Here is a 26,694-nt window from a genome sequence, read left to right on the forward strand (position 1 = left end):
CACATAAACCTAACATACTGTGGATTTTCTGACATTCTCTAATGGTAAGATAGCTGTATAAATTTAGATCATAAATTTATGTCATAAAATTCAATGAACCATATTTTGTATTTAAGTTAACTGCACATAAAACACATGTCATACATGAAACAATTCAATGCCATATAAAATTGTTATATCAAAACACTTTCTAAACTTCCTCTTACCAAAAATTAATTCTTAAATCTTCAAGCTCTACCCTAGGTGTATGTTGCTTTGCAATGCAATTTGTGAGTTCTATTCTTTTTTTCTTGTCAGATTATCACTTAAGACCTTGGTAAACGTAGTGCTGACCTAGGGAATTGGGCTAATGGTCAGTATCTCAGCTTTCTGCAATGAAGTTCAAGGTAACCACTGGAAATTGTACCGGTTTTCTAAGAGCTTGGGAAATGAATTCAAACAACTAAAAACCAGTCTAGAATTCATCTTTTATTCCGAAAAGCAAACCACAATTGAGATGATCAGCACTGAACAGATTTCCAAAGAAATGCACACAAACATTGAGAATTTGGGTTGCATAACATTGAAGCCATCTGTAGCACAAACTTCAGTGATGCCTTCAAAATGCTACCTTTTCATTTACTGAGGATGCATTGAAAGATCAAATGCACCAAATCTTTTGGCAAAGCATAGGAGCATTTTTCTTTTTATGGTAAACAGGCTATGGAAAGAAATTTTCTAAATCTTTGTTGAAATTCAGAGGCCTTTACTAATCTTTTTTGAGTAAAATTATTCTGCAACGAGTTCCTACCAATCACAAACTTTCACAAGAAGTTAGATTACACAGAGAATTCATCTGAGAAGACACTTCTGTCAGAACCTGTATGCAAAGAGAGGAATGACTAAACATAAACTTTACCCTCCTTTACAGAGGGAATGATAAACCACTGTATTATCTTTTTTGTTCAATTTTTATATGTATTGTAATAAACATCACCTTCACAAGCAAAACCGCTCTCCTTTATTTTCCTATAGCAGGAAAGAGCACACACATGAAACATGACAGGAAGCTCTGTTGCTCCAAAGATATTGTAGGATTGGATGATACGAAAACCTTCACCAAACTTGGGACCAAGGCACCATTCACACCTGGATGTGCTGAAATGGAGAAACATCAAGTGAACATGTAATAAATTTCTACCAAAGTAAAAACACTTGTCGCTTGGCAAGATCCAAGGTACTATAACATACAACCTTTCTCTTCATTGAGCTTATCCTCTAGAAGTGGCACTTACAATCAAGTGAAAAATTATATGCTGCAGGGTGCTGTGGCCCATGCCTGTAGTCCCAGTGGCTTTGGAAGCTGAGACAGGAGGATCACAAATTTGAAGCCAGCCTCAGCAACTTAGTGGGACCTTAGGGAATTTAGCAAAACCCTGTCTCAAAATTAAATAAATAAATAGGAGTGGGGATGTGGCTCAGTGGTTAAGCACCCCTGGTAAGGACAAAAAACTTAAATGTTAAAAGTGCCAAATAATGAAGTATACAATGTGTAACACAATATTAGTTTTCTTAAACAAAAGTATTATGTATAGTTTCTTAGACAACTCTCCATATTGATATATTTTGTTTTACTTCATTCTTACTGATAGCACATTTGATAGTTTGGGTAGACCACAATTTATTTTACCACTCTCTTTCTGATGCACATTTAAGCTGTAGTTACTATCCCTGTAACAGACTTGTGTTCACAGGTAACTACTTCCATAAGGCTGAATCCTAAGATTTTTAAACTGCTGTTTTAAGGGGTAAGTAACAAACTGTCAAATTGTTGTCCATGAAGCATCCAGATGTTTACAGTTACCACCAACAGTAGCCAATAGTTCTGTCTTCAGGCATGGAAAGTCAACACAATATCAATCTTTTAAAAGTTGATAAGACAGGTAAGTAAAAAAAAAATCCATTGTTGCTATTTCACATTTTGTGAGGTTAACATTCCTCTTAGTCATCTGCTATCTGTATCATTCATGAATTAACTGCATATTCCTATTACTTACTGGGTTATATCTTTACTAATTGATCTGTGGAAGATATACATGTTTCAACTTTTTATAAGCATTGACATATCTTATTTCAGTCGATGACTTGTTTTTTTTTTTTTTAATTTCATTGATGGTATTTTGTATTTGTGAAAATCTCTCTCTTGGATCCAATTCATAAACTTTGCTTTACTGTTTGCATTTCTGTGGTTTATTCAAGGTGTCTTTTCCTGTATGCCATGAAGATAAGTCTCCTATACTTGCTTCTAAAAGCTTCAAGGTTTTGGTTTTCATACTTAAATTTTTAACACTATTGGAAATGATCTTCACAAATGATCTTTGTGAATGGTGGTGACATATGCCTAGCAGAAATCTAATTTTAAATATTTTTTTTCTCTGAAAATGAGCAAATGTTTCAGCAACATTTATTGAAAAGCCTCTCCCTCTGGATCCACGGTGCCATTCTGTCAAATATTGAGTTTTCACATATGCATGAAAACAAAATGACTGGGCTATGTTTTCTTCTTCCATTACTAAGTGGGTCCTTCCCTTTACCTAATACCAACCTGTTTTACTTTCTTTAACTTTTAATATAAAGTCTTGCAAGCCCCGTATGTTAGACTTCTTTTCCAGGTTTTCTCTGGCTACTTTGGAGCCTTTGCTTTTCCATGTACATTTTAGAATCAGATCATCAAGTTCCTGAAAAAATTCTATTAGGATTTTGACCAAAAATATATTGGATTTATAGCTGTATTTGAGAATATCTACTGTATTTTTAGTATTGAATATGTATCCCTCCCCTTATATTCAGATTTCTTTACTTTTTCATTGTTTTTCATAAATATCTTACACATATTTCACTTGGTATATTCCTAGATACATTGTTTTTACTATCATAAAAATATCTTTTAAAGATTTTCTATTTAATGTCTGCTTTTAGCCATATCTCCTTTTAAACCTATGCTACAGACATTGCTATTATTATCATTTCATAGAGATTATGTTTGCTTACTTGTTTTTAAATTTCTGTTTTCACTATTTCTTCTTACATTTTGGACTTTGTTTTTGTAGTTATTTTCCTTCTTTCTGATGCATATCCTTAAGGAAAATCTATTAAGAGTAAATTCTCTGTTTTGTTTTCCTCCAAAAAACTCCATTCTTTGTCTTTCTTTTTTGAAAGGTAGTTTTGCCAGGCAGAATATAATATTTTTTCAGACACTGTTGTGCTATTGCTGACAGTTCCTCAGCTGTTACTTGTGGTTTTCTTCCAGCTGATTTTGGTTTCTTGTCTTTGTCTTTGGTGTTCTTCATTTTCACTATGAGGTACCTTTCTGAGCCAGTGCAGAGCTGTCTGTGAATTCACACCTTTCATTACTTCTGAGACTTTGCAGCCATCATCTCATCCAGTGAGGACTCTGCTATTCTGTTCTCACTTTTTGGCTCTCAAAGTCTATGTAAACGCTTTTCCTTCTTCCTGTCTCTGTCTTAACTGTGATTTTTCTGCCTCTCTCTTCATGTATGCATGACTATTGTTTAACTCATGCACCAACTTGATTTGAAGTATTACATTTTTAGTTTCTAGAATTTAGTTTCGTTTAAAGTTTTTTTCCGTATTTTCCTGGCCATATTTGATAATCTCTTACTTATTAACTATGTTTAAAATTATATTTTATTTCTTGAAACATTTACATATTCTATAAATAATACTAATACCTTAGATTCTTGAAGATTAGTACATGTTAGTTGTTTCTTCTGGTTTTTATTTTTGATGGTTTGTAAATTTCTTTAAATTATGAGATAATATTCATTGAACTTAAATTCCTGGAATCTTTGCTGTATAAATCGAGAATGTCCAATACATTGGTGGTTCTTTGCTCTGGAACCATGTAGGCCTTCTTTGGGTCTAGCTTTAATTCAGGAATCTCAGGTTCACGTTCCCAACCTTGTGGTGAATCTAAATCTTTACAAGTTGGGTTTTACTTCTTTTTTTTAATTTATTATTTTATTGGTTGTTCAAAACATTACATAGTTCTTGATATATCATATTTCACACTTTGATTCAAGTGGGTTATGAACTCCCATTTTTACCCCATATACAGATTGCAGAATCACATCAGTTACACTTCCACTAATTTACATATTGACATACTCATGTCTGTTGTATTCTGCTGCCTTTCCTATCCTCTACTATCCCCCCTCCCCTCCCCTCCCCTCTTCTCTCTCTACCCCCTCTACTGTAATTCATTTCTCTCCCTTGTATTATTTTTCCCTTTCCCCTCACTTCCTCTTGTATGTAATTTTGTATAACCAGGAAAAGGGAGAGAGAAGGGAAATTGCTTGGGTTTTACTTCTTTAAAACATTTTTCCCTTGGAGAATTTAAAAATTTTTCTTGTTTGCAATAAAATTTCATGTGCTTTGAAATTTCAATATATTAAAATTGAAAACTTCTTGGCTTGATCCTTTTTTTATAGATAGATCTTTAACTATTTTTTGTTTTTTACGTTTCTTTAATGGTTGCTGTGTTAGCTTTGCATCACTCTAACAAAATGCCTGAGTTTTTCAACTTTTAAAAGAGAAAAGGTTTGTTTTGGCTCATAGTTTTGGAGGTGCCTATTCATAATCAGTTGGTCCCATTGCTTTGAATCTGTGGTGAGGCAACACATCGTGATGGGAGCAAGTGGTGGAGTAAAATCACTCACCTCATGGCCAGGAAGCAAAGAGAAAGAAGATGGAACTGGACTCCAGAATCCCGTCCAAAGGCATGTCTCCAATTACCTAGTCCTCTCTTGGTAGGCCCTACCCTTTTAAGGTTCCACTTGGAGGTACTATCTTCAAGACCACACCATTAACACATGGTCCTCTAGAACATTCAGGATCCAAACTATAGCATCTGCCTTTTGTTGAGTCAATACTGGTAATTTAGACATTCCAGGGAAACTTAGGCATACAATAGTATTTATTAAATCAATAGTGCTGATGATTAATACTTAAGTAAAAATGGTTTCATGCTATCTGAAGGAAATAAGAAACAAGCTTAAGTGAGCTATAAGTATGTAGGGGTTTAAGAATTCTAGTCCTGAGATCAGGTAATGACTCTACAATTGGTCATGGATACTGGAGGAGAGCAGTTGCTCTGTCCAGGTCTCTACCACAGTAGAGCAATCATTTTCCCTGGGTGGAGGAATTTTTTTTTAAGAAACCACTTCTGATGGGAGGGGAGGGGAGGGGGGATAGTAGAGGATAGGAAAGGTAGCAGTTACTAATATGGCATTATGTAAAAATGTGGATGTATAACCGATGTGATTCTGCAATCTGTATTTGGGGTAAAAATGGGAGTTCATAACCCACTTGAATCTAATGTATGAAATATGATATGTCAAGAGCTTTGTAATGTTTTGAACAACCAATAAAAAAATAAAAAGATTGTAGTTCAATGAAAAAAAAAACTACATATATAGGATGGGGTGGTGACTCAGTGGTAGAGCACTTGCCTAGTATATGTGAGGCACTGGGTTTGATCTTCAGTCCCACATTAAAAAAATAAATACATAAATAAATAAAACCAATAAAATAAAGGTATTGTGTCCATATTAAAAAAAGAAACCACTTCTATGTACTTAGTAACTCACAGAAAGGATTTATGTAAGAGCTGTGTAAATACTGTCAATATACTTCAGCAATCCACTCTTTATATTGGATTTATATAATAACTTGAGAAAAATGGCACTAAATTCAGACTGTATTATTATCCTGAAAAGCTGAAAGGGGCAATTTGAAGAATTGTGTGTATGCTTTTGTAGATGATGTGCTTGTGTGTGTGTGTGTGTGTGTGTGTGTGTGTGTGTGTGATTTAGTAAAACTGTTATTTGGCCCCTAATGAAGAAATTTAAAAACATTTTTTGTATTTGTAGATGGACAGAATGCCTTTATTTTATTTGTTCATTTTTATGTAGTGCTAAGGATCAAACCCAGTGCCTCACACATGCTAGACTCTGCCACTGAGCTATAGCCCCAGCCCTTAATGAAGACATTTCAGATACTAAAAGGTGTACTTTGGTCTGAAGTACTTCAGAATTTACTCACCATATCAGTAACTTTTGAACTTTTAGTGGGATCTTATCATAAGAACCAAGTAGATCATTTTTGACAATGAACAAAGCACACAGGTGAGTAAGTTGTTGGGGACTATTGAAACAATTCTCGACCCATAAACTACGATGAGTGAAAGTATTCTCAAGCTGGATTTTTGTCAGGTTAAGCTTCAAAATTCCAGGTGGAAGAAAAAACAAGTAATTCCCATCAATAATCAGTTTGTCAAGTGATCTGTAAATAAAGATAATCTCATTTTAAAGATATTTATGCAATATTTATGCAATTCTGTCCCAGCGTTCTTAAAAACTGGCAACAAATTTAGTGGCAAGGAAAAAACACATGTGTATTTAAGTATTTCCTTAAAATCAAGAGAATTTACATATGAAACAACTGAACTAATATATTGTTACACAAATAAGTACACTTTGTGTGCTCAATTGGTGCCTGTTTGGAAGGTCTTTGAATGGGACCATCAGTATGGAAAAAGAAATAATGTCCACAATCACAGGAAGACTAACAAACATTATATAATACAGTATAAAAAACATACAGAAAAAAATGCTTTTATAGAAAATTGAACATCAACATGTTTTTGTCATTTAATGGTAATAAAACCAGTGAAATTTATGCCATCAAAATGTACCACGTGCTATGTTATGCTTTGACTTTTCAACACCCAAGTCCCCTTAAGTCTTCACTGTGTCAATTGCTTTCAATAATCCTTGGTCCTTTATTCGGAAAACCAGCATTACTGATTTTCTTATTTTCACTTGTCTCAGTAGTGTTTTTCACAGTCACTTATCTCCTTTCTAATTAGCGCTGGAAGCAGACAGAAAAGTATCTGTTCATGAGGGACACATAAAAATCGAAGTCAAAGGCCAACAAAATTTCATACGCATTAAAGGTGAACCGGCTGGAAAATGGAATTTAGGCGGTGAGCAAGGGGCTTCTAGGTTCTCATTGACAGTCTAGTCTCATATTGTGACCCTTACTAACAGTATTAAAATGTGTTTGAAGGTGACAGCCTTTTTCTGTGTTTAAAACAGAAAGAGGCTAAGAAGATAACAGAATTCTTCCAGTTTGACCTGTGCCTCCCATGGTCTGGTACAGGTGAGCAAGACTCCAGGCTGTTTTGGTCCTGAAGGAGAGAACTAGCATGCTCACTTTTTCCTCTGCATCAAACACAAGCCAACATGCCAGAAGCAGAGAGTCTGGCTATGGGCTGAATATTTATGTCCCTCTTAATTCCTATGTTGAAATCTTTGTCCTCAAGGTGATGACATTTGGAGGTAGAACTTTTAGGAGGTGATTAGGTTGGGGTGGACAGCCCTCATAAGCAGGATAAAACAGGCTTCAGTTGGCTCTTTGTATAATGGGAGGCAAGAGGGAGAAGGTGGCTGTGTACGTGACAGCACACCCTAGCCAGACACCAAATTCACTTGCATATTCATATTGGGTTTCTGGGCTTCCAGAACATGAAAAATGAGTTTCTGTTATACACAAGGTACCAAGCCTACAGGACATTGCTGTAGCAGCCCCCGCTGACAAGGACAAGTCCTGTGTGGACAACCAGAATGAGTGTGGTACATGCAAGGGAAAAGCCAGCAAATGTTCCCAGGACATCCATGGTGAGGACCAGAAGTTTGGGTGCCCTCTTCCTATTTATGGGTTTTGGGGAGTTAAGCTGGCCAAACAATATTTGAAGCTGGAAGACCCCCACATCCAGTTTCGAAGTTGAGCACTCTGGGGGCAGAGGAGTCTCCTTGAGACATCACTGACGTTCCTGCTGTTCTGAGTGGTGACATTCTCAACTGCCATTGGGCAAGCAGAAGAGCTACCAGACGAGAAAAACAGACACATTGCACAGGACAGTGGCCCTGAAGCAAGCACTCTCTGTGGAGAGACAGATAAGAAGTTGGGGTGGGAACAGGAAAAACAATGAGAGTCAAATGTGTGCACACTCAAACATCCAAATGCTTTCTTGAAGCCAAATGCATGATTTGTGAAATAAAAGATTTAAGTGGATAAACAGAAGAACATGACCTTTGTGGAGATCCAAATCAGAAGCCAAGTAGAAGGCATGATTCAGAACAAAACAAAAGTATAAAGAAAAATCATGAGGAAAAACGTAGGTGACACCGAAGATAGATCCAGTAGACCTAATATATAAATAATAGTCATTTCAGGAAGAGAAGTAGAAAAAGATGGAAGAGGCAATCACTTAGCGTATTGTCTTAAAGAAGTGTGAGCTGGCTGATTAAGAGTTCCCTGAATCCAAGGAAAGACAGATTTACAAAAGAAAAATGATCCACTCTTAAGCATAACCTTATGAAATTGCTGACGATCAGAGATGATGAGAGAACCTTAAGGCTTCTCAGATGAGAATAAGAGCCGCTTACAAAGTAAGAGTAAACTGACATCAGGCACCTGGCCTGCCATGCTGGAAGATGGGGAGGAAATGCTGATGGAGAGGGAGGGCTGCAGAGCCAGATCTTCCACCATTGATGACATCCTTTGTCTGTTATCTTCAAGATTCAGAGAAAAAAGCTACTAACCGGAGAAAAGATCTTCAGGAACACTCTAACCCGTCAACGACTTAAAGCAGACATCTTTCTAGATTCAAGATGAGATGAAAGAGGAGACAAAGCAGCAGCAAGCAATGGATCTTGAGACAGACATCATTACCTTAGGTATGTGTATGACTGCACATATAGTGCGATGCTATATTGTGTACAACCAGAGAAATGAAAAGTTGTAGTGCAATTGTGTACAATGAATCAAAATGCATTCTATAGTCACATATACCTAGTTAGAATAAATAAATTAATTAAAATAAAAATAAATTTAAAAAAGTATGATACTGATCTAGAAAGACACAGAAAAACTTCAGACTTTCTTTTTTATTAATGTGAGAACCAGAGTTTAATATTAAAACTACATTAAGTATTATGAGCATTTTATAATGTGTATTTCCTTATAAAGATGCAATAGATAAGAACCGTTCTATGAATTTTGTAGCTCACATTTTTCATTGCTTGCTACTAAATAAATGAGAGGACTCAAGTTTCTCCATCACAATTGTTACCAAATATCTTTAAGGGAAACATGACTTTCTTTGTACTTACTAATCCCCAAATACCTGAGTTTCTGGATATCATTCGGAATAGAAGTAATTTCATTGTAGGAAATATCAAGTTCCTCAAGATGGGCCAAGGAAAATAACCTAAAACAGAGAAAACTAATTGTAAATATGACTATCTATTTGTCATAGTTGGGAATAAAAGAATCAAATATTTATGTTAATAGGTGATAGTACAGAAGTTGTACCTTGCTAATATCTTGACATTTATGTAGACATCTTTTCATTAGATATGAGGTAATTACTTTCTAAAATTTATTTATCTATCCAATGAGACTTGTTTGAGATATTTGGAGTGGGTAAAGCCCCATTTAGAAAAAGGCACCTGAGACATTTTTAAAAGCATTTAAAACACACACACATACACACACACACACTCCATTTTTCGTGGTTGCTGTATTAGTGTCCTCAGGCTGATATAACAAAGAACCACAATCCAGGTGGCTCAAAATAACAGAAATTTATTCTTTTGCAGTTCTGGAGGCCAGAAGGCCAAACTCCAGATGTCAGCAGGCTGATTCCTCCTAGAGGTTCTGAGGGAAAACGTCCCTTACATGTCTCTCAGCTTCTAGAGGCTGCCTGCAGTCCTTGGGGTCCCTTAGCTTCTAACATCAGAACTCCCATCTTGGACTTTGTCTTCCTATAAGGATACCAGTTATTGGACTTAAGGCCTACCCTAATTCAGTATGACCTCATGGTAATTTAACTAACTGCATTTATGAACTGCATGTATTTGGAAATAAGGTCACATTCTGAGTTTCCATATGGACACAGATTGTTCAGCAACATTGTCCATTCAGATTGTCCAGTTGCATTAAGACTTCCATGGTGAAATACCTTTGATCATTCTTTCCATTGAGATAAGTTCCTATAAGTAAAAACCAAAGAATGCCAAGACTTTATAACAAGTTATGCAGTTATAAGAACTGAAGAATACTGTTATTCTGCCACAAGCCCTGTCTCCTGGGGGATGGGAGTGGGAATAACTTCTTGAAGATTGGAATTGAAGGGCTCAATATATAATATTTATCAAAACCTCTTGTGAAAATCCCCCTTTCTGTGTGTGCTATCCTCAAATGTCTTTCTGATTCCCTATAAATAAAAGATGTAAATTTATTTGCATGATTATTAACTAAGGCATCATTAACAGGGTATTTCACTAACTTTTTACTATTTTAGCATGACATACAAAGGTCCTTAGGACCTGGCTCCAGATTACTTGTCTATCTCACCTTTCACACTCTTCTCCATTGTCCCTGTAGTCCAGGGACAAATTTTATTTGCTAAAATTATTTTATTTGTTAAAATTTATTTGCTAAAATTCTCTGCATTAACTAGTTCTCACGTATTTCCAAATACCACATGTATTTTCCCCAACACTTGACTTGTCTTTCAAGTTTTAAGTCTTGGTTCAGATATTAGCTCTTTCAAGGAACTACTTCTGACTCTTTCAGAGTGGGAAGATTTCTCTTCTGTACTTCTCTGCTTGCCTCTATCATGGGACCTGTAGCATTGTGCAATAAATGCTTGCAATTCAAATATATTTTGCAATTCAAAATATATTTTATTTTCTTGTCTCATCCTGTCCTCCCCCTTATTCTAGTTCCAGGCTTTCAGGTGGATGATATGTCCTAATGACTGGGAAGTTGAATAAGGCTGGTGGGCAGCATCAAGGAAGCAGCTTAGGTTCCAGAGTGGGACTGACCTCATCTGTATGTGATTTTAGAAAGCAAATATGTCTAAGACAGCCCTCAGTTTGTTCTGGTACTCTATACACCATTAGCACCAACTCTGTCCCTTTTTTTTCTTTAGGATGTATAGAGTTCTTAACACTTATTTCATTGCTTTATTTACCAGCACATTATTGGGCAATAGGTGCTTAGAGCCCTGATGCTAGCTTGGAGGAATAGGCTATCATTAATAATTACATATTTTAATGGTTATGATCAAATAATAAATATCATTTATTAGTAGCATACTGTATGTTCATGCCAATTTAGAATGTTCTTTCACCATACCATTGCAAGACTTTTATCCTTTTTTTTCAGGTATCAGATACGTGGAGACAAAGAAACTTAATCCCCCCTTTTAATCTATAACAATATGGAAAAACAAAGTATGCAACATTAGTTGTTAATACAGAAAAACCAGCTGTTAGTATAAGTTCTCAAGATCAGTTGCTGGGTATTTTGTTCTAAATAGATTATCTTTCCCAAAGAAACTGCCTGCTCATTAAAGCAAACTGAATCAGACAAGGAAAGCAAACATTTGATTCTGATAGTTAAAAGTTACAATTTTCTATGTCATTTTTATTCTGCTAGCCACTAAGAAAAAGATAAAGACTTTTTTTTTTCTTTCTTGAACTTTTGTGATAGTTACTTCTGCATAACTTCAGGGTTTGATTCCCAAAAGTTGTTTTGGTAGCAAATAGTATTTGTTTATGACATATGTGTTTTTCTCTGTTCACGAAAGGTTGTAATGACACCACCAAAACAAGCTTCTTTCCTTTTTTGGTTTCCTTTTCTCTCTTATCTTCTCTATCTAAAAGTTTTGGGGAAAGAAAAAAAAAACTTTGGATTTTAAAGTGATTTATTATCTTTATTTTATAAATCTTTCAAAAAAACAAATCAAAGAACTCTCATGATTGCAAAATTCCAAACATGACATGGGACAATTGAAGATACATTGATAGTCTCTAAGGGGCATGGCTGGAATGATAGTTCTTTCTGCCTCCAAAACATGGGCCTTCCTTCATCCATGTTGCTGCATACCAGATGCCCCACCAGGTCAGAGCAAACCATCAGAAACAAAAATGCAGCCTCTGTGAATTGGTGCTCTTACCAAATAGATTTTTTTCCTCATTAACTTTTAGTTCACCTACATTGAAACAGTCAGCTGTTATATAATTTTTTAAATGTTGGATATTTCATTTTGATTTTGAAACTTAGATCAAGGGGAAACAAAAAATCTGTAGAAATCATTAAGAGAATGTAAAAAATAATTTACAAGGTTTTCTTATTTTCTAACTTCCAGATAGAAATTGAAGTTAAGGTTAAGAGTGTTGAAGTTAAGCTTATAGCATCTAAGGGGCAAAGCTCACCTCTGACAGTCCCTAGCCTTTTCAAAGATGCCATGTTGAGTCTCATGAAAGCAGAAAGATCTAGTGAGGAGTAGGAAGATAATAGTGAAAGAACTTCATCACAGTTTTAGAAAAAGTTTAAAAAGTCACCTAAATAATATATCTGAGAAAAAATGTTTTTTATAATATGGAAGTGATAAGAAAATTTAGATGATGATAAGAAGACTAGAAAAAGGTGATCTTCTAAACATGTTTTTTTGAGGTATTTGTTTTTTTGTTTTTGGTACTGGGGGTCTAACCCAGGGGTACTTAATCACTAAGTCACATCCCCAGCCCTTTTTATTTTTTATTATGAGACAGGGTCAGGCTAAGTTACCTAGGGCCTTGCTAAATTGCTGAGGCTGGCTTTGAACTTGCCATCCCCCTGTCTCAACCTTCCAAATTGCTGGGATTACAGGCATGTGCTGTAAACATTTTTTTTTTTTTTTTTTGGTAGTGGGAATGGAAGAAAGGGCACTTTACCCCAGCCTTTTTAAATTTTTTTAAATTCTTTGATAGGGTCTCACTAAGTTGCTGAGGGCCTTACTAAATTGCTGAGCCTTTTCTCAAACTGGAAATTCTCCTACCTCAGCCTCCCACTTCATTGGAATTATAGGCATGAGCCACCTGGCCCAGCAAAAAAGTATACATCTTAATTTAAATTCTAATATTATGGCTTCAAACTAGTTGTTTATTTAATAAAGTACTGCTAAATTTTATTTGACCTGCTAAATGTATACTACTAACCGCATGCTTTCTTCAAATGTCCTTTTTAAATAAGGCCCACCTGAAAATCCCATTTAAAATTCCACTCTCACTTCCTTATACCATTCTGTTTTCTTCTTTTTCATAACATTACCTTTTAAGTTACTCCATTTATTACCTACTAGGTACTTTATTTACTGTGTATATTACTTATTCTATGAATATGTGAGATTCAGAAGTGATTTTATATTAGCTTTCTATTGGTGCCATTTAAATTGCAACATTAACTTTGTGCCTTAAAGTCACAAAGATTGATTGTTTTACAGTTACATAGGTCAGAAGTTTGGCACTGTGTCACCATACTAAAATTAAGTCTTCAGCCAGCTGCATCCCTCTCTAGATAATCTGTGTCTTGCTCATTCAGGCTGTTGCTGGAATTTGGTTCCTTCTGGCTGCAGCACTGAGGTCTCTGAGCTCCTGTTGACAGCAAGTTAATGACCCTTCCCAGGTTTTGCAAACTGCCGTATCGCATTCCTTGACTCATGGCCGCCTTCCACCTTCGAAGCAGTAAGAGCAGGTCCACAGGTTGCCTCCTTTTTTAAATCCTGCCGCTTCCCTTTTATTTTTAAGAGCTCATGGAATTAGACTGGGTCCATTTGGATAATCCAGAATAATCTCCCTACTTTTTAAAATCAGTGATTAGAAACCTTTTGGTATCTAGTCTAAATTCCTCTTCCATGCCATGTAACATATCCATGTTTTGTGGGGATTAGGATGCAAACATCTCTAGGAACAATTATTCTGCTGATCATAGTCCATCCTAGAGATTTACCTCTACCCCACCTGCAAAATACCTTTAGAGATCCCAAACTCCCCTAGGTCTCATCCCATTACAGTGTCAACTCAAAGTTCAACATCTCTTCTGAACTCAAACCCAAACATCATGCTTTAAAGCAGGTGGAGGTGAGGTTCCAAACTTAATCTCTCTGGGGACACAATATTTTCTCCATTGGTAGTCTAATAAACTAAGGCAATGTTATCATCCTTTAAGATACAACGGGGGGCTGGGGATGTGGCTCAAGCAGTAGCGCGCTCGCCTGGCGTGCCTGCAGCCCGGGTTCGATCCTCAGCACCACATACCAACAAAGATGTTGTGTCCGCCGAGAACTAAGGAAAAAAAATAAATAAAAATATTAAAATTCTCTCTCTCTCTCTGTCCCCCTCTCTCTCTCTCACTCTCTCTTAAAAAAAAAAAAAAGAGATACAACGGGGCAGGCATTGAATAACAGTTATAGACATTCTGGTTCAAAAGGGAGAAAATGAAAAATTAAAAAGCAGTTACCAATCCTAAGCAATTTAGGAATCCAACTGGGTAAATTCCATTTGCTTTCAAGGCAGGGAATCATCATCTTCAACTCACAGTTCAACCTACTGGCTTCGATGTCCTTCCCTCCTGGCTCCTGGCTCTGCCTCAGGCATCAGCTTTGCTCTCTTAGCTCAAAAGCAATACTAAATCATTACAAGTGTCTTCAAACCTCCTTTTTAATCATCATTCTTCATACACTCAAAGATGACTATAATTCAAGTCATTTCAGAGTCATCTCCCTCAACTGACACATAATAGGAGTTGAAATTTTTTGTTGTTAATAAGTGGGTTTCCGGTTTTCCCACCCACAGGACTGCATGTTTTTCCATATTCATTCTCAGAGCCTGCTTCCGGTTTTAGGAGATAGGGTCATTCCTCCTGTTCAAGACCAGGATCTCCACCTGTGCCCATGACTCCTTTCCCTTCCACCTCCTGTAAGATTGTGAAGTTCTGTCCCATCAGGCATCCTTCCATACAGCCATACAGCCGGCCAGTCTATTTTCTACTTATTCCTTTTCATCATTCTGTGAATATGCCTGAGTCTTTTTTTGTGGGCGGGGGGGGGGGGTACCAGGGATTGAACTCAGGGGCACTCAACCACTGAACCACATCCCCAGTCCTATTTTGTATTTTATTTAGAGACAGGGTCTCACTGAGATGCTTGGCCCCTCACCCGTTGCTGAGGCTGGCTTTGAACTCTCAATCCTCCTGCCTCAGTGTCCCAAGCCTCTGGGATTATAGGCAAGCACCAGTGCACCAAGCTTCCCGAGTCTTTTTTTTTAAAAAAAAACTTATTTTTTAAAAATTATATATGACAGTGGAATGCATTACAATTCTTATTACACATACAGATCACAATTTTTCATATCTCTGGTTGTATACAAAGTATATTCACACCAATTTGTGTCTTCATACCTGTACTTTGGATAATAATGATCATCACATTCCACCTTCATTTCTAACCCCATGCCCCCTCTCTTCCCCTCCCACCCCTCTGCCCTATCTAGAGTTCGTCTATTCCTCCCATGCTCCCCCTCCCTATCCCACTATGAGTCAAAAAAAAAAAAAAACTAACAAAAATGTTTCTAAGATCCCATGTTCTTTCTATCTTTTATTGAATCTCTCTCCTCCTGGTACATCCAGATTTCTCCAAAAGGTGGTCTCTATACTCATCATTACCAATTTCTCTCCTCCCCTTCTCTCTCAACCCACTACAAACTGGCTTTTGTTCCTACCATTCCACTGAAATTGTTCTCAGATTTAACCCGAGTTTTTCTGTTGTACTTGGTACTGTTAGTCATCCTCCTTTTCTGAAGTAATCTGGCTTCCACGATACACCTGGTTCTCTTTGTGCAATTTGACAGTTTTTCCCCCCTCCATCTCTAGAATTTCCTCCTCATCTGTCTTTAGCTGAAATGCTGATGTTTCTCCAGCAACATCCTTCAGATAATTCCTCTACATATTCTCACTGCCTTCAGTTAGTATATACTGTTAATTCAAAAATCTTTATTTCCAGGGGTTGGGATTGTGGCTCAGCGGTAGAGCGTTCCCCTAGCATGGGCGGGATCCGGGTTCGATTCTAAGAACCACATAAAAATAAAGGCATTGTGTTGTGTCCATCTACACCTAAAAAATAAATATTAAAAAAATTTTATTTCCAGCACAAAACTCTTCTGTGGTTCACTATGTCTAAGTCCAATGATGGGATAGAAAATAACCCCTGACCAACATATTGATCTAGGGTTAAACACATTATTTCCCTCCCTTCAAAACTCCTTAACTTTAGTCTGGTCTTTGTTTTGCTTAAAACTAATTAAGGGCTTCTCATGGCACTTAAAATATACATTTCTTCATGTGACCTCCAAAACTTGATGGGATGTAGCCATTTTCAAACACTTGGCCCTCACCTGGGGCCACATTCTCATCATTCCCAAAACCAGGCTGGCTTCCTGGAAGCCTTTGAAGGGCCAGGCTCTCACCTACCTTATCCCCACTGCATAAAATATTCTTTTCTCTATTCTTGGCCTAGACTCATATATGTCTGCTAAATGTCATTTCCTCAAATAATGTTTTCTTAGCAAATCAATTTAATTCATATTCCTTCTTCCTGTTCTTTTCATTCATAATCCTTGGAATATGTATTTATTTATTACAGTATCTATTAGAATTTCAATATCCTTCTCTGGATTCTAAACCTCATAAGAGAAGGGATCATTCCCCTTCCAGTCTACCAATCTAAATCCAATTCTTAAGAAAGAACCCACTATTTAGTAAATAATTAATAAATAAATTTTACATGATTAAATTATTCTACTGTAGGTATCTGGGAGTCGCAATGCATTTTTTTTTAGCCTTGACTTCTAGGTTTCTTAACTACTGAATGTCTGATCAATACCAAATCTTGCAGATTATGCTTTATTTCTCAACAATATGTTCCTTCTCTGTGCATATGACCATTGCCCTGGCTCAAGGTTTCTTTATTTCTTGCTGAGCTATTTTAATAGCCCTACAACTGGTCCCCTTGAGTTCTGCTTGGTCCCTCATATCCATCGTCTGTACTGCCACCAGTGTGACCTAAAATAGATTCCATATTCCCCTGTGGAAAACCCTGTAATGTATTCTCATTGCATATAGCATAAAGTATAATTTTTTAAAAATCTTGACTCACAAGGACCCTGGCACCAGGCTCATTTCTCACCACTTGACTTTGCTTCAAAAATAACAAACTCCTTATATTTCCCATCCCATATTTTATATGTTGCTTCCTTGCTATCTTCTTTTTGAGCAAAAAATTATGGGAACAACTCTCTCTTGCTCTCTCCAGACCCTGAAACCCAGCTAACTCATAGTCGTACTTGGATCAAACATCATCTTTTCCAGGGAGTCATCTCTTATCCTCCAGAATGAGTTGCATGCTAGTCTATGGAATCCACACATCTTACAATTTACATCGCTGTTGTTTTACTTTACTAATTGTATCCAACTGTCTGCCTTCCTTGTAGGCAGTGAGCTCCTGGAAGAACATAGTAGATGCTTCATCAACATCTGCTGAATTAAGTACAAAAACGAAAACATAGCATTCAAAGTGCATCAGGGTAATTACTTTTGACAGTAATAACATCCAAAATTCAAAATTTATATGGAACTGGAACTATCTCTAATATGTTGCATAACTGTTTGATTCACTGCATTTCACTCCATTTTACTCAGTTAATGCTCCCTAAATCCTGCCACTGTACATTGGGTCATTTGTGCTCAGCAAACTGGAATTCTGACAACAGTTCCTAAGTATACAGAGTTCAGCCTTTCCCTCGCTGTACAAGTACTCTCTTGGTGAGTTTTTACTTAACAAACTCTGCAAACAAACATTTTCACTTATGTCAGATGTTGCTAGAAATCTTCTCTGAGGTCAATAAAGTTTTCCCATTATGTTTTTCATTCTTGGCTTCATTATGCCATCAATCTTTTCTGGTTATATATATTCAATGCTATTTTATAAAAATTATAGTACTTTCTTTAAGAAACACTTATATTTTGAAAACTAGCTCCTTAAAACCAAGAGTTCATACTAATTTGCCCAATATCTTAACAATGAACAATATGTTGTCCCTTTAGTTGTGATCAAATTTTTGTTGCTTTAGGGATTTCTACATTTTTAAATGATGGTTATGATTATTTGTAATATGTAATTATGATTACAGGTTATCCAGCACAAATTCATGTCTAGGTGCTGCATATGTAACTGTATATGTACATAAATATTTATATATTTCTGTGTATATATACAAATACATGCAATTTATGTGTGTATGCATATATATATATATATATATATATATAAAATGTAACATGGATATTATATATAATGTCTTTAACTTACATTCAGTTTGTTAATCTATAGTTTAAAGAAGTATCTTGTTTGGGCATTTGGTTAAGATATGGGTTTACAGCTTTCATTAAAAGTTAAATAAGTTCAGCCACGCACTGTGGCCCACACCTGTAATCCCAGCAACCTGGAAGGCTAAGGCAGGAAGATCACAAGTTCAAAGCCAGCCTTAGAAAGTTAGTGAAATCCTGTTTCAAAATTAAAAAGTAAAATTGGTTGGGGATGTAGGGTTAAGCGCCCTGGGTTAAATCCCCAGTAACAACAACAACAACAACAACAAATTAATGGTTCTTATGTAAGAAGTCCATCTCTATATACTCAAATATCAGCCTTTCTATTAGAGTTGAAAAGATCTTAGATAGCACTTAGGCCAATCTCCTTAGTTTTATATATTAGGAAATTGAGGCCAAGAATTGTCAAATTACTTCCTGCAGGTTAAAATATCAACTTTAATATTAGAGGTGTACATTCCAAATCCAAGTTCAGTGCTCTTCCCATATCCCCAAAGGCCATGAAAGGCGGGTACAAGGTTCTCATCTGAACTGTATTACAGGACTCTGGTTCATTTACTCCATAATCAGTAGCAGATCTTTAGATGAGTATTCACTAGACTCATATTAATTGCCATTTATGCAGCTGATAGGATTATTTTTAGTACCAGAATAAGAATCAAATCAGTTAATTAGAAGAGAAGATTACTAAATAGCCAAAGAGCTTCTAGCTGTTTCCAAAGGGTAGCTTATTCTTTACTAAATTAAATAGTTTAATTTTATTTCCTATGTTTATAATCTCAGATAATCAAGCTTACCCATTCGGAAGAACATGAATATAATTAAAAGCAATGCTGAAAATTCGAAGGAACTTAAGGTATTGGATTTCAGAAGGAATTTCTTTGATGGGATTATTTCTCATTTTCAGTATTTGTAGATTTTTAAGACAAAGTATCTGGAGAATGGAAAAGAGAAACAAATATGAACAGAATAATAACTCCTATTTGCTACCTTAACTCTTTGAACTATCGCGAAATCAGTATGACAACATAACTTGGCTTATAACCTATATCTCAACAATATTTTTTTAAAAATTTTTATTTTATTTATTCTAACTTGTTATATATGACAGCAGAATGCAACTCAATTCATATTACACAAATATTAGCACAAATTTTCATGTCTGTGGTTGAACACAAAGTAGAGTCATACCATTCTTGTCTTCATACATGTACTTAGATAATGATGTCTGTCTCATTCCACCGTCTTTCTTACCCCCATGCCTCCTCCCTTACCCTCCCTCCCCTTTGCCCTATCTAAAGTTCGTCTATTCCTTCCCTGCTGGCCCCCATCCCCATCATGAATCACCATCTTTATCAGAGAAGATATTTGGCATTTCAACATATACTTCTAATAAACCTTTAAAACAAGTGACCAGCATTAATAGGTATGATCAAGAGAGACAGAGCAACTAGTATATTCATATGTCCTTGACTCAAGAAGAGTTCTTTTCAAAATGGGAAAGGTCAGCCTTTTTGATCAAGCTCAGAGTTTCATGTGAAGCAATCATGGAAAGATAAGGGAGGAAGGAGACAGCTGCAGAGCTGGGAAGGTAAGTGAACCCAACCACTTGGAGGAGAGTGATTCAATAATACTCTACTCGGCTATCTAACAATAACAGAGTATCTAACACAGTATCTAACAATACTCAGTGAAACAGTCTTACAGTAAGACTGTTTCATGAGCTATCACAGTAATTTAATTTTCATATCAAAGTTAAAGATATACCATTTATACCCATGATCTTTGCTTAATATAAATTTTGCTTTCTGCTCTCTGATGAATCTTGTTTTTGTTTGTTTGTTTCATTTTTTTGGTTCTGAGGATTGATTCCAGGGATGCTCTATTACTGAGAGACATTCCCAGTCCTTGTTTTATTTTTTATTTCAAAAGACAGTGTCTCACTAAGTTGCCAAGGCTGGCGTTGAACTTTGCAATCCTCTTGCCTCAGCCTCCCAGTTGCTGGGATTATTATTATTATTGAGCCTTTAATAATAATAAAATAACAAATTGATGGAGTGGAGGATAGTAAATTTTGTAGCCAATTTATTTATAGTATTCTCTTAAAATCTCTTTTTATAAAAAATTGGTAAGGTCAGGAGCAACCTTTCATTCTTGGTTTTGGTATCAATGCCTTCTGCCTTTTTATTCCCCCATCAGTCTATGTAGGTTTGTGAACTGTTGTGGATCACTTCAACGTAATAACATTTGGGCTTGTTGGTTTTATTTCTCTTTTTTCTACTCTCTATTTCACCAGTTATAGTACTAGTTTCTATCATTTCCTTTTTTCATTTTCATTCTTCTCAAATTTTTTAAAATTTCTCTTTTGATTTCTTCTTTGACTCATGGTTAACAATGAGTTGCTTAATTTTCACATGAGTGAATTTTCAAATCTTGGACTTTGATTTCTAATGTCATTCCACTGTAGTAAAAAAAATAAACCTTTATGATTTTTAATCCTTTTAAGTTTGTTGAGGCTTATTTGAGACCTTACACATGGTCTATCCCGAAAAATGAAAATTTGGGAATGTTTTTTCCTATGGCTATTGGTTGGACTGTTTCATAGATGTCTTTGAAGTCTAATTGGTTTACAGTGTTGTCCAATTCTTCTATTTCCCTGTTGATATTATTCCTAGTGGTTCTATGCATTATTGAAAGTGATGAACGTATCCAATAATAATTGTCGAATTTCTTATTTCTTCCTTTCTTTCAGTTTTTGCTTCATAAACTTTGGGGCTCTGTTGTAAAAATACATGTATGTTCACATCATCCTGATATATTGACAAAATGTCCTTCTTTGTCTCTTGTAACATTTTTGTTGTAAAATCTGTTTTGTCTGATACTATTACAGTCACTCCAGCTTGCATGATATATCTTTTCTCATGCTTTTACTTTCAATCACTTTGTCATTTTCAAACTTAAGTGTGTCTCCTACAGATAGCATATCACTGGACCCTGTGTATTTTTGAAGGCCAGCCTGACAATCTGTGAGTTTCACTTAATGTATTCATGGTTAACGTTATGACAAACACAACTGGATTTACACCTGCCATTTTACTTTTAACTTTCTATAGGTTTTATGATTTTTTTGTTCTTTATTTACTGCTTTCTTTTGCATTGAGTAAATATTTTCTAGTGCAAACATTTTAACTACTTTAATGATTTTTCACTATATTCTCTTGAGTTCTTACTAGAACCTACTTCGTATTTACATAAGCTTAATTCCAGTTAGATATAGAAATGTTCTTCTCTGTAGTCTATTCTGTCTTCCCTTTATTCTTCTGTAATTGTTAAACATATTGCATCCATAGGTTATAAGACTAATGATATATTATTATAATTATTACCAAATATAATTTTCCATCTTTTCAAAGAAGCTTAGAGAAGAAAGGAGACCAAATATGTTTACATAGAATATTATATTAATCTTCTTATTTAACATTTCTGCTTCTACCTTCTCCTGTCCTCAACTATTGCAGCAGACTCTGTGCTCTGCCTGATTCCCCCATCTTAAATCCTGTCATAATTCCAGTCACCCCACTCACCCAAGTCCCCAGGCTTCCATCCATTACCTGTGTCCCATGCTAGTAACTGGGTATAATTAGCTCACCTCAACGTAGCCCTTCTCTGCCTGGATGTTACCACCCTCACTAGAATATTTTATCTACAGCTATATAGCACAGATGTACATAGTAAAGACAAGTTTTACTAATTTCTATCACTTTAAAGATAAGCACTCTGTATCTCATATCTTAACAGCTCCCCTGCATTTAAATGTCATTTTTTTTTAATGGATGGAGAATTTTTGGCAGATACACATTGCCAAAATTAAATTAGCACAAAAAACTAAGATCCTTATTTTCCTTGGGAATCCGTCTCAATTTGTCTTAGTCAAATTAATAAAACTGGTTTCATTGTTTAGAAAAGTAAAAAGCAAGTCTTCCTATTAAAAATAAAAACTCCTTCTCCTTCTACTTTATTTTTCCTCAAAGCTCTTATTATCATAGGATAGGTCACTCCCAAAGATGTATGATCTCCCCCTACTACAGCATATGCTCCATGAAATAGGTATTTTGTTTGTTTTTCTGGAAAATATGTGTTTTCACTACTACATGTTTGAAATAGGAAGCAGGTCAATTTGGATTGAAAATTAAAAATGGCTTAACTTGGGGCTGGAGATGTGGCTCAAGCAGTAGCGCGCTCGCCTGGCTCGCGTGCGGCCCAGGTTGGATCCTCAGCACCATATACAAACAAAGATGTTGTGTCTGCCAAAAACTAAAAAATAAATATTTAAAAAAATGGCTTAACTAAATGTCAATATTCTGAAAGTCAATTCACAAAACAATTAATCACCCAGTGACTGGTGAGGCATTGACTACAGACACTAAAACAAATAAAAAAAAAACAATTTGCCCTAATGTCTTGTTTATTTAAAATGGCATTAAATTATATCATTCCAGATATGTTATCCTTCATATATTTCATTGAGCAGTCTATGATTAATTAAACTTGCTAAAGTATCACCTGATCACTTTGTTTTCAGAGCTTTGGATTGGCATGGGGACATGTTTATTATTAAGAACTAGAAGAAATATTTTTTGTACATTGAACAAATTTTACACAGTAAACATATTGGAGAGTCTGACTATAGCATAGCCTTTGAGGATTATGTCAAGGGACTTCCTAAGAAAAGTATACTACACTTTTGTTAATATGTATTTTTTAAGTTGTACGTGGACACAATATCTTCATTTTACTTTTATGTGGTGCTGAGGATTGAACCCACTGTCTCACACCTGCCAGGCAAGCACTCTACCACTGTGCCACAGCCCCAGCCTATTTGTATTGTATGAATAAGTCTTTTCAGTTGCAATACAAAATGTTTGTACTTTATAGTAACTTCAGGGTCTATTTTTTGGTTACAGTTATTCACAAATAATAAATCATAGCAATATATGTATATACAAGAATTAAAATGGACTCACTTCTATGGGAAATTCACGGAGGTCATTAAATGATAAATTAAGATATATCAATTGGGAAGCCAAAGGTGAGAAGTCTGGACAATAAAGGAGAAAAAAACCCTAAAAGAAAGTGAAAAGAGATATTAATTCTTAACAATATATTCTCCCCATGAGAATGCTCCTTTTTTAATTTCTAAAGGTAATACTACAAACTCATTAACACTGTCAAACTTTTCCTAATCTGTGAAGGGAGAAATTGTTTCTCTATGTAGTTTTAAATTGCATTGTTTTTATTTTGAATGAGGTCAAGTACTTTTCATATTTATAAGGGTATTTTGTTTCAGTGAATTGTTTGTTCACTTATTTTGCCCCCCCCTTTTTTTTCTGTTGGATGCTATTGTAAATGCAATTATTGTCTTAATTTGTTTATTAGCTCTAGCAGCTTTCTCATCAGTGCTGATCATAACTCCAGCAACCATAATCAGAAATGTTGTAATCCCCAAAGATCAAATTCCCTGAAATCCCAAATCTCTAAAGATCAAAGTCCCTCAAATCACAATCCTGAAGGATTAAAATCCTAAATGCTGTAACCCTGAGAACTAAAATCTCCAAATTCCAAATTTCCTTTGAAGAAAAGCCTACATAGGAGGGACAGAAAACTGAATTCTTGGGAAGGCATTAGTGTGTTTTTTGTTGTATGCAGTATAGTTGCCAATTTATTCCATTATGTAACACTTCCCATTCACACATAATGTCATGTTTGTCTTCAAGAAACTGTCAGAGCATGAGAAGGATTTGAGGAGTTCAGTGACCTTCTGACAGATGCTTGCTGATTCAGAAGTTTCTCCAGGGTTACAAAACACATTATATGGTAAGTTATTCTCGGTTAGGACTTCTTATATTTACCACTAAATCTGACAGAAAAACTAGTGCATGCTTCACTTTGGCTAATGAGCAGCATTTTAAAACAGTCTTTAGTAGTTCTTTGTTGTTGATGTTTTTATCAAATATATAGGTTTTTTAGGCCAAAGAGTTCTGGGTACAAATCGAAGTTTGCTTACTGTGTAGTCTTATGCAAATTACTTTCACTGAAACTTGGTGTTTTCATATGTCATATAAAGATTATAATACCTACTTTGCAGAATGCTAAGTTTTAAGAGTAGCATAGGCTTGGAATATAGTGAGTGCTTAATAAATGGTACCAAGTATTTCTGTTATGCATAATATTGGGTTTGTGTTTGTTGAAAAGCCAAAAATTTCTGCTAACTTAAAAATCTGATAAAAAGTGGATGTGTAACCTATGTGAATCTGCATTATGTATATAGGGTAAAAATGGGAGTTCATAATCTGCTTGAATCAAATGTATGAAATATGATATGTCAAGAACTTTGTAATGTTTTGAACAACTAATAAAAAAATAAATAAAATTGGACAACTAAAAAAAATTTGATAAATCTGAGTTCCATTTCTCTTATTATGCCATGTAATGCAAAAGACACCATTACTGTTAGGATATGAGCATCTTTTTAAACTTAGCTGGGGGGCTGAAGGCAAACTAGAACAGATAGGTTTAGAGATACAATTTGACTCTGTTCCTGGGAAATCTTTATTGCAATAGGAAAGACTCCTTTAATACCATGGAAACTAACCTCCCTTAGAAGAGTGAAAGTAAAAATGATTGATAAGATATTGTCATTAGAAAGATCTAGAATACCTTAAGGTTAAGTGCATTTCTTCCATGCACTTGGCAAGTTACTACAGCCAGGTTGGCCATCGCAATTATTGTTTCGGAATGTGTTGTCTCAATAGTCTTAAAACCGTCACCGTATAAAATGTAGTCTGATTCTGTTTTTTTATATTTAGAGCCACCTAAATTAACAAATCAAAATAAAACATGAAATTTATTTGTTTTATGTAATTTTTAAAATTTATATACGACAGCTTAATGCATTACAATTCTTATTGTATATATAGAGCACAATTTTTCATATATCTGGTTGTATACATAGTATATTCACACCAATTTGTGTCTTCATACATGTACTTTGGATAGTAATGATCATCAAATTCAAGTGTTATTGTTTAAGAGTGAAAGCTGAAGGGTGTTTATGCTATAAGATTGAGTCACCATGGGGAAAGTTATACACCTCTTCTAGAAGAAATGCCCCCTATCCTTCTTCTACCCAATCTTAGTTGATTCCTATTTGTCACATGAGTACCGTTTTGTTCAAGGTCATTGTACTGTCATGTGTAACTAATTAAAACAAATAAAAAAGTGAATAGCACAATTGTTTTTCAAACAAAATGATACGCTCACAGATTTTTACCTGGATAAGTTAGGTACCATTAATCTCTGTATTTTTGTACTATATGTAAAATATTTGCAAAAATTTTACTACAAATCACAGGGAACAACCTTTTGGTCCACAAAATTAAAAGACAACACAACTCAGATATCACCTCCCAAGCGGCATCTCACTTTCCCCCTAACATCACCTGGATGTATGATTCAAATGCTGTACATAACTTAACTCTTCTCTCAGATTGTAGACTTCACATAGGAAAGGAAAGAAGACAAAAAACAACCCAGGAGTAGCTGAGCAAAGACCACTTACATTTAAATTTACTTTATCATGAGCATTCTGGAGATCACCTTCCATCAAAAATGGTCTACAAAAATATACACCAAAGTGCAGCCAAAAAATATTTTGAAATTTTCAAAAACTTATTTTAGGGCTTGAGTTGTGGCTCGGTGGTAGAGTGCTAGCCTAGTACGAGTGAGGCACTGGGTTCAATCCTCATCACCACATAAAACAAATAAATAAATGTCATTGTTTCATCTATAACTAAACAAAAATATTTTTAAAGCCCATCTTTTATATTCACAGACATTTCTTGCAGTATTATTTGCAGAAACATATTTTACAACCTCAATTATTCTATGCTATTGTTTCAGGGAGAGGAAATAAAGCATCCTAGAAGAACTACAAAAAAATTGTTTTTAATCTCTAAAATGAAAACTTTGTGCCCATTTTAGATCAATAGATATGAAAGTTAACCCCAGAATAAAGAAGGATGCATAATATGAAATAGCGATACCTTGTCTAGTGAGGGGAAATGGAGCAAGAAGAAAAGGATTGTGTATTAAGACCTAAGTCTGTGACCTGATCCCTAATCATACATCCTCAGTATCTAAACCCAAGCATCTGGTTTTTGAGTGGAAAAGAGAAAGGGGTTAGAAAGTCTCTAATAGATCTCTGAAGTACCTGAGGATCCTTAAACTTTCCAAGGAGGGAAAATCAGAGTGGAAGAAGCTCAATAATGCAGGAATGGCTGGGCTCACGATGTGGAAGAG

General features: G+C 35.4%; 1 protein-coding gene across 1 annotated transcript in view; it reads right to left on the reverse strand.

Annotated features, from left to right (window-relative positions):
- Positions 1 to 818: 818 nt before the first annotated feature.
- Positions 819 to 26,694, reverse strand: part of LRRC63 (leucine rich repeat containing 63) — a gene marked incomplete at both ends in the record, with an annotated part of 32,140 nt that continues 6,264 nt past the window's right edge. Inside the window, 7 exons of the mRNA XM_081296795.1 lie at positions 819 to 859; positions 977 to 1,137; positions 6,103 to 6,342; positions 9,251 to 9,334; positions 19,134 to 19,270; positions 23,361 to 23,459; positions 25,054 to 25,208. Of these exons, the coding sequence (XP_081152921.1) occupies positions 819 to 859; positions 977 to 1,137; positions 6,103 to 6,342; positions 9,251 to 9,334; positions 19,134 to 19,270; positions 23,361 to 23,459; positions 25,054 to 25,208 (917 nt within the window). The remainder of the gene's footprint in view (positions 860 to 976; positions 1,138 to 6,102; positions 6,343 to 9,250; positions 9,335 to 19,133; positions 19,271 to 23,360; positions 23,460 to 25,053; positions 25,209 to 26,694) is intronic.

This window comes from Spermophilus citellus (assembly GCF_964194105.1).
Source record: "Spermophilus citellus genome assembly, chromosome: 1".
Classification (NCBI taxonomy): Eukaryota; Metazoa; Chordata; class Mammalia; order Rodentia; family Sciuridae; genus Spermophilus; species Spermophilus citellus.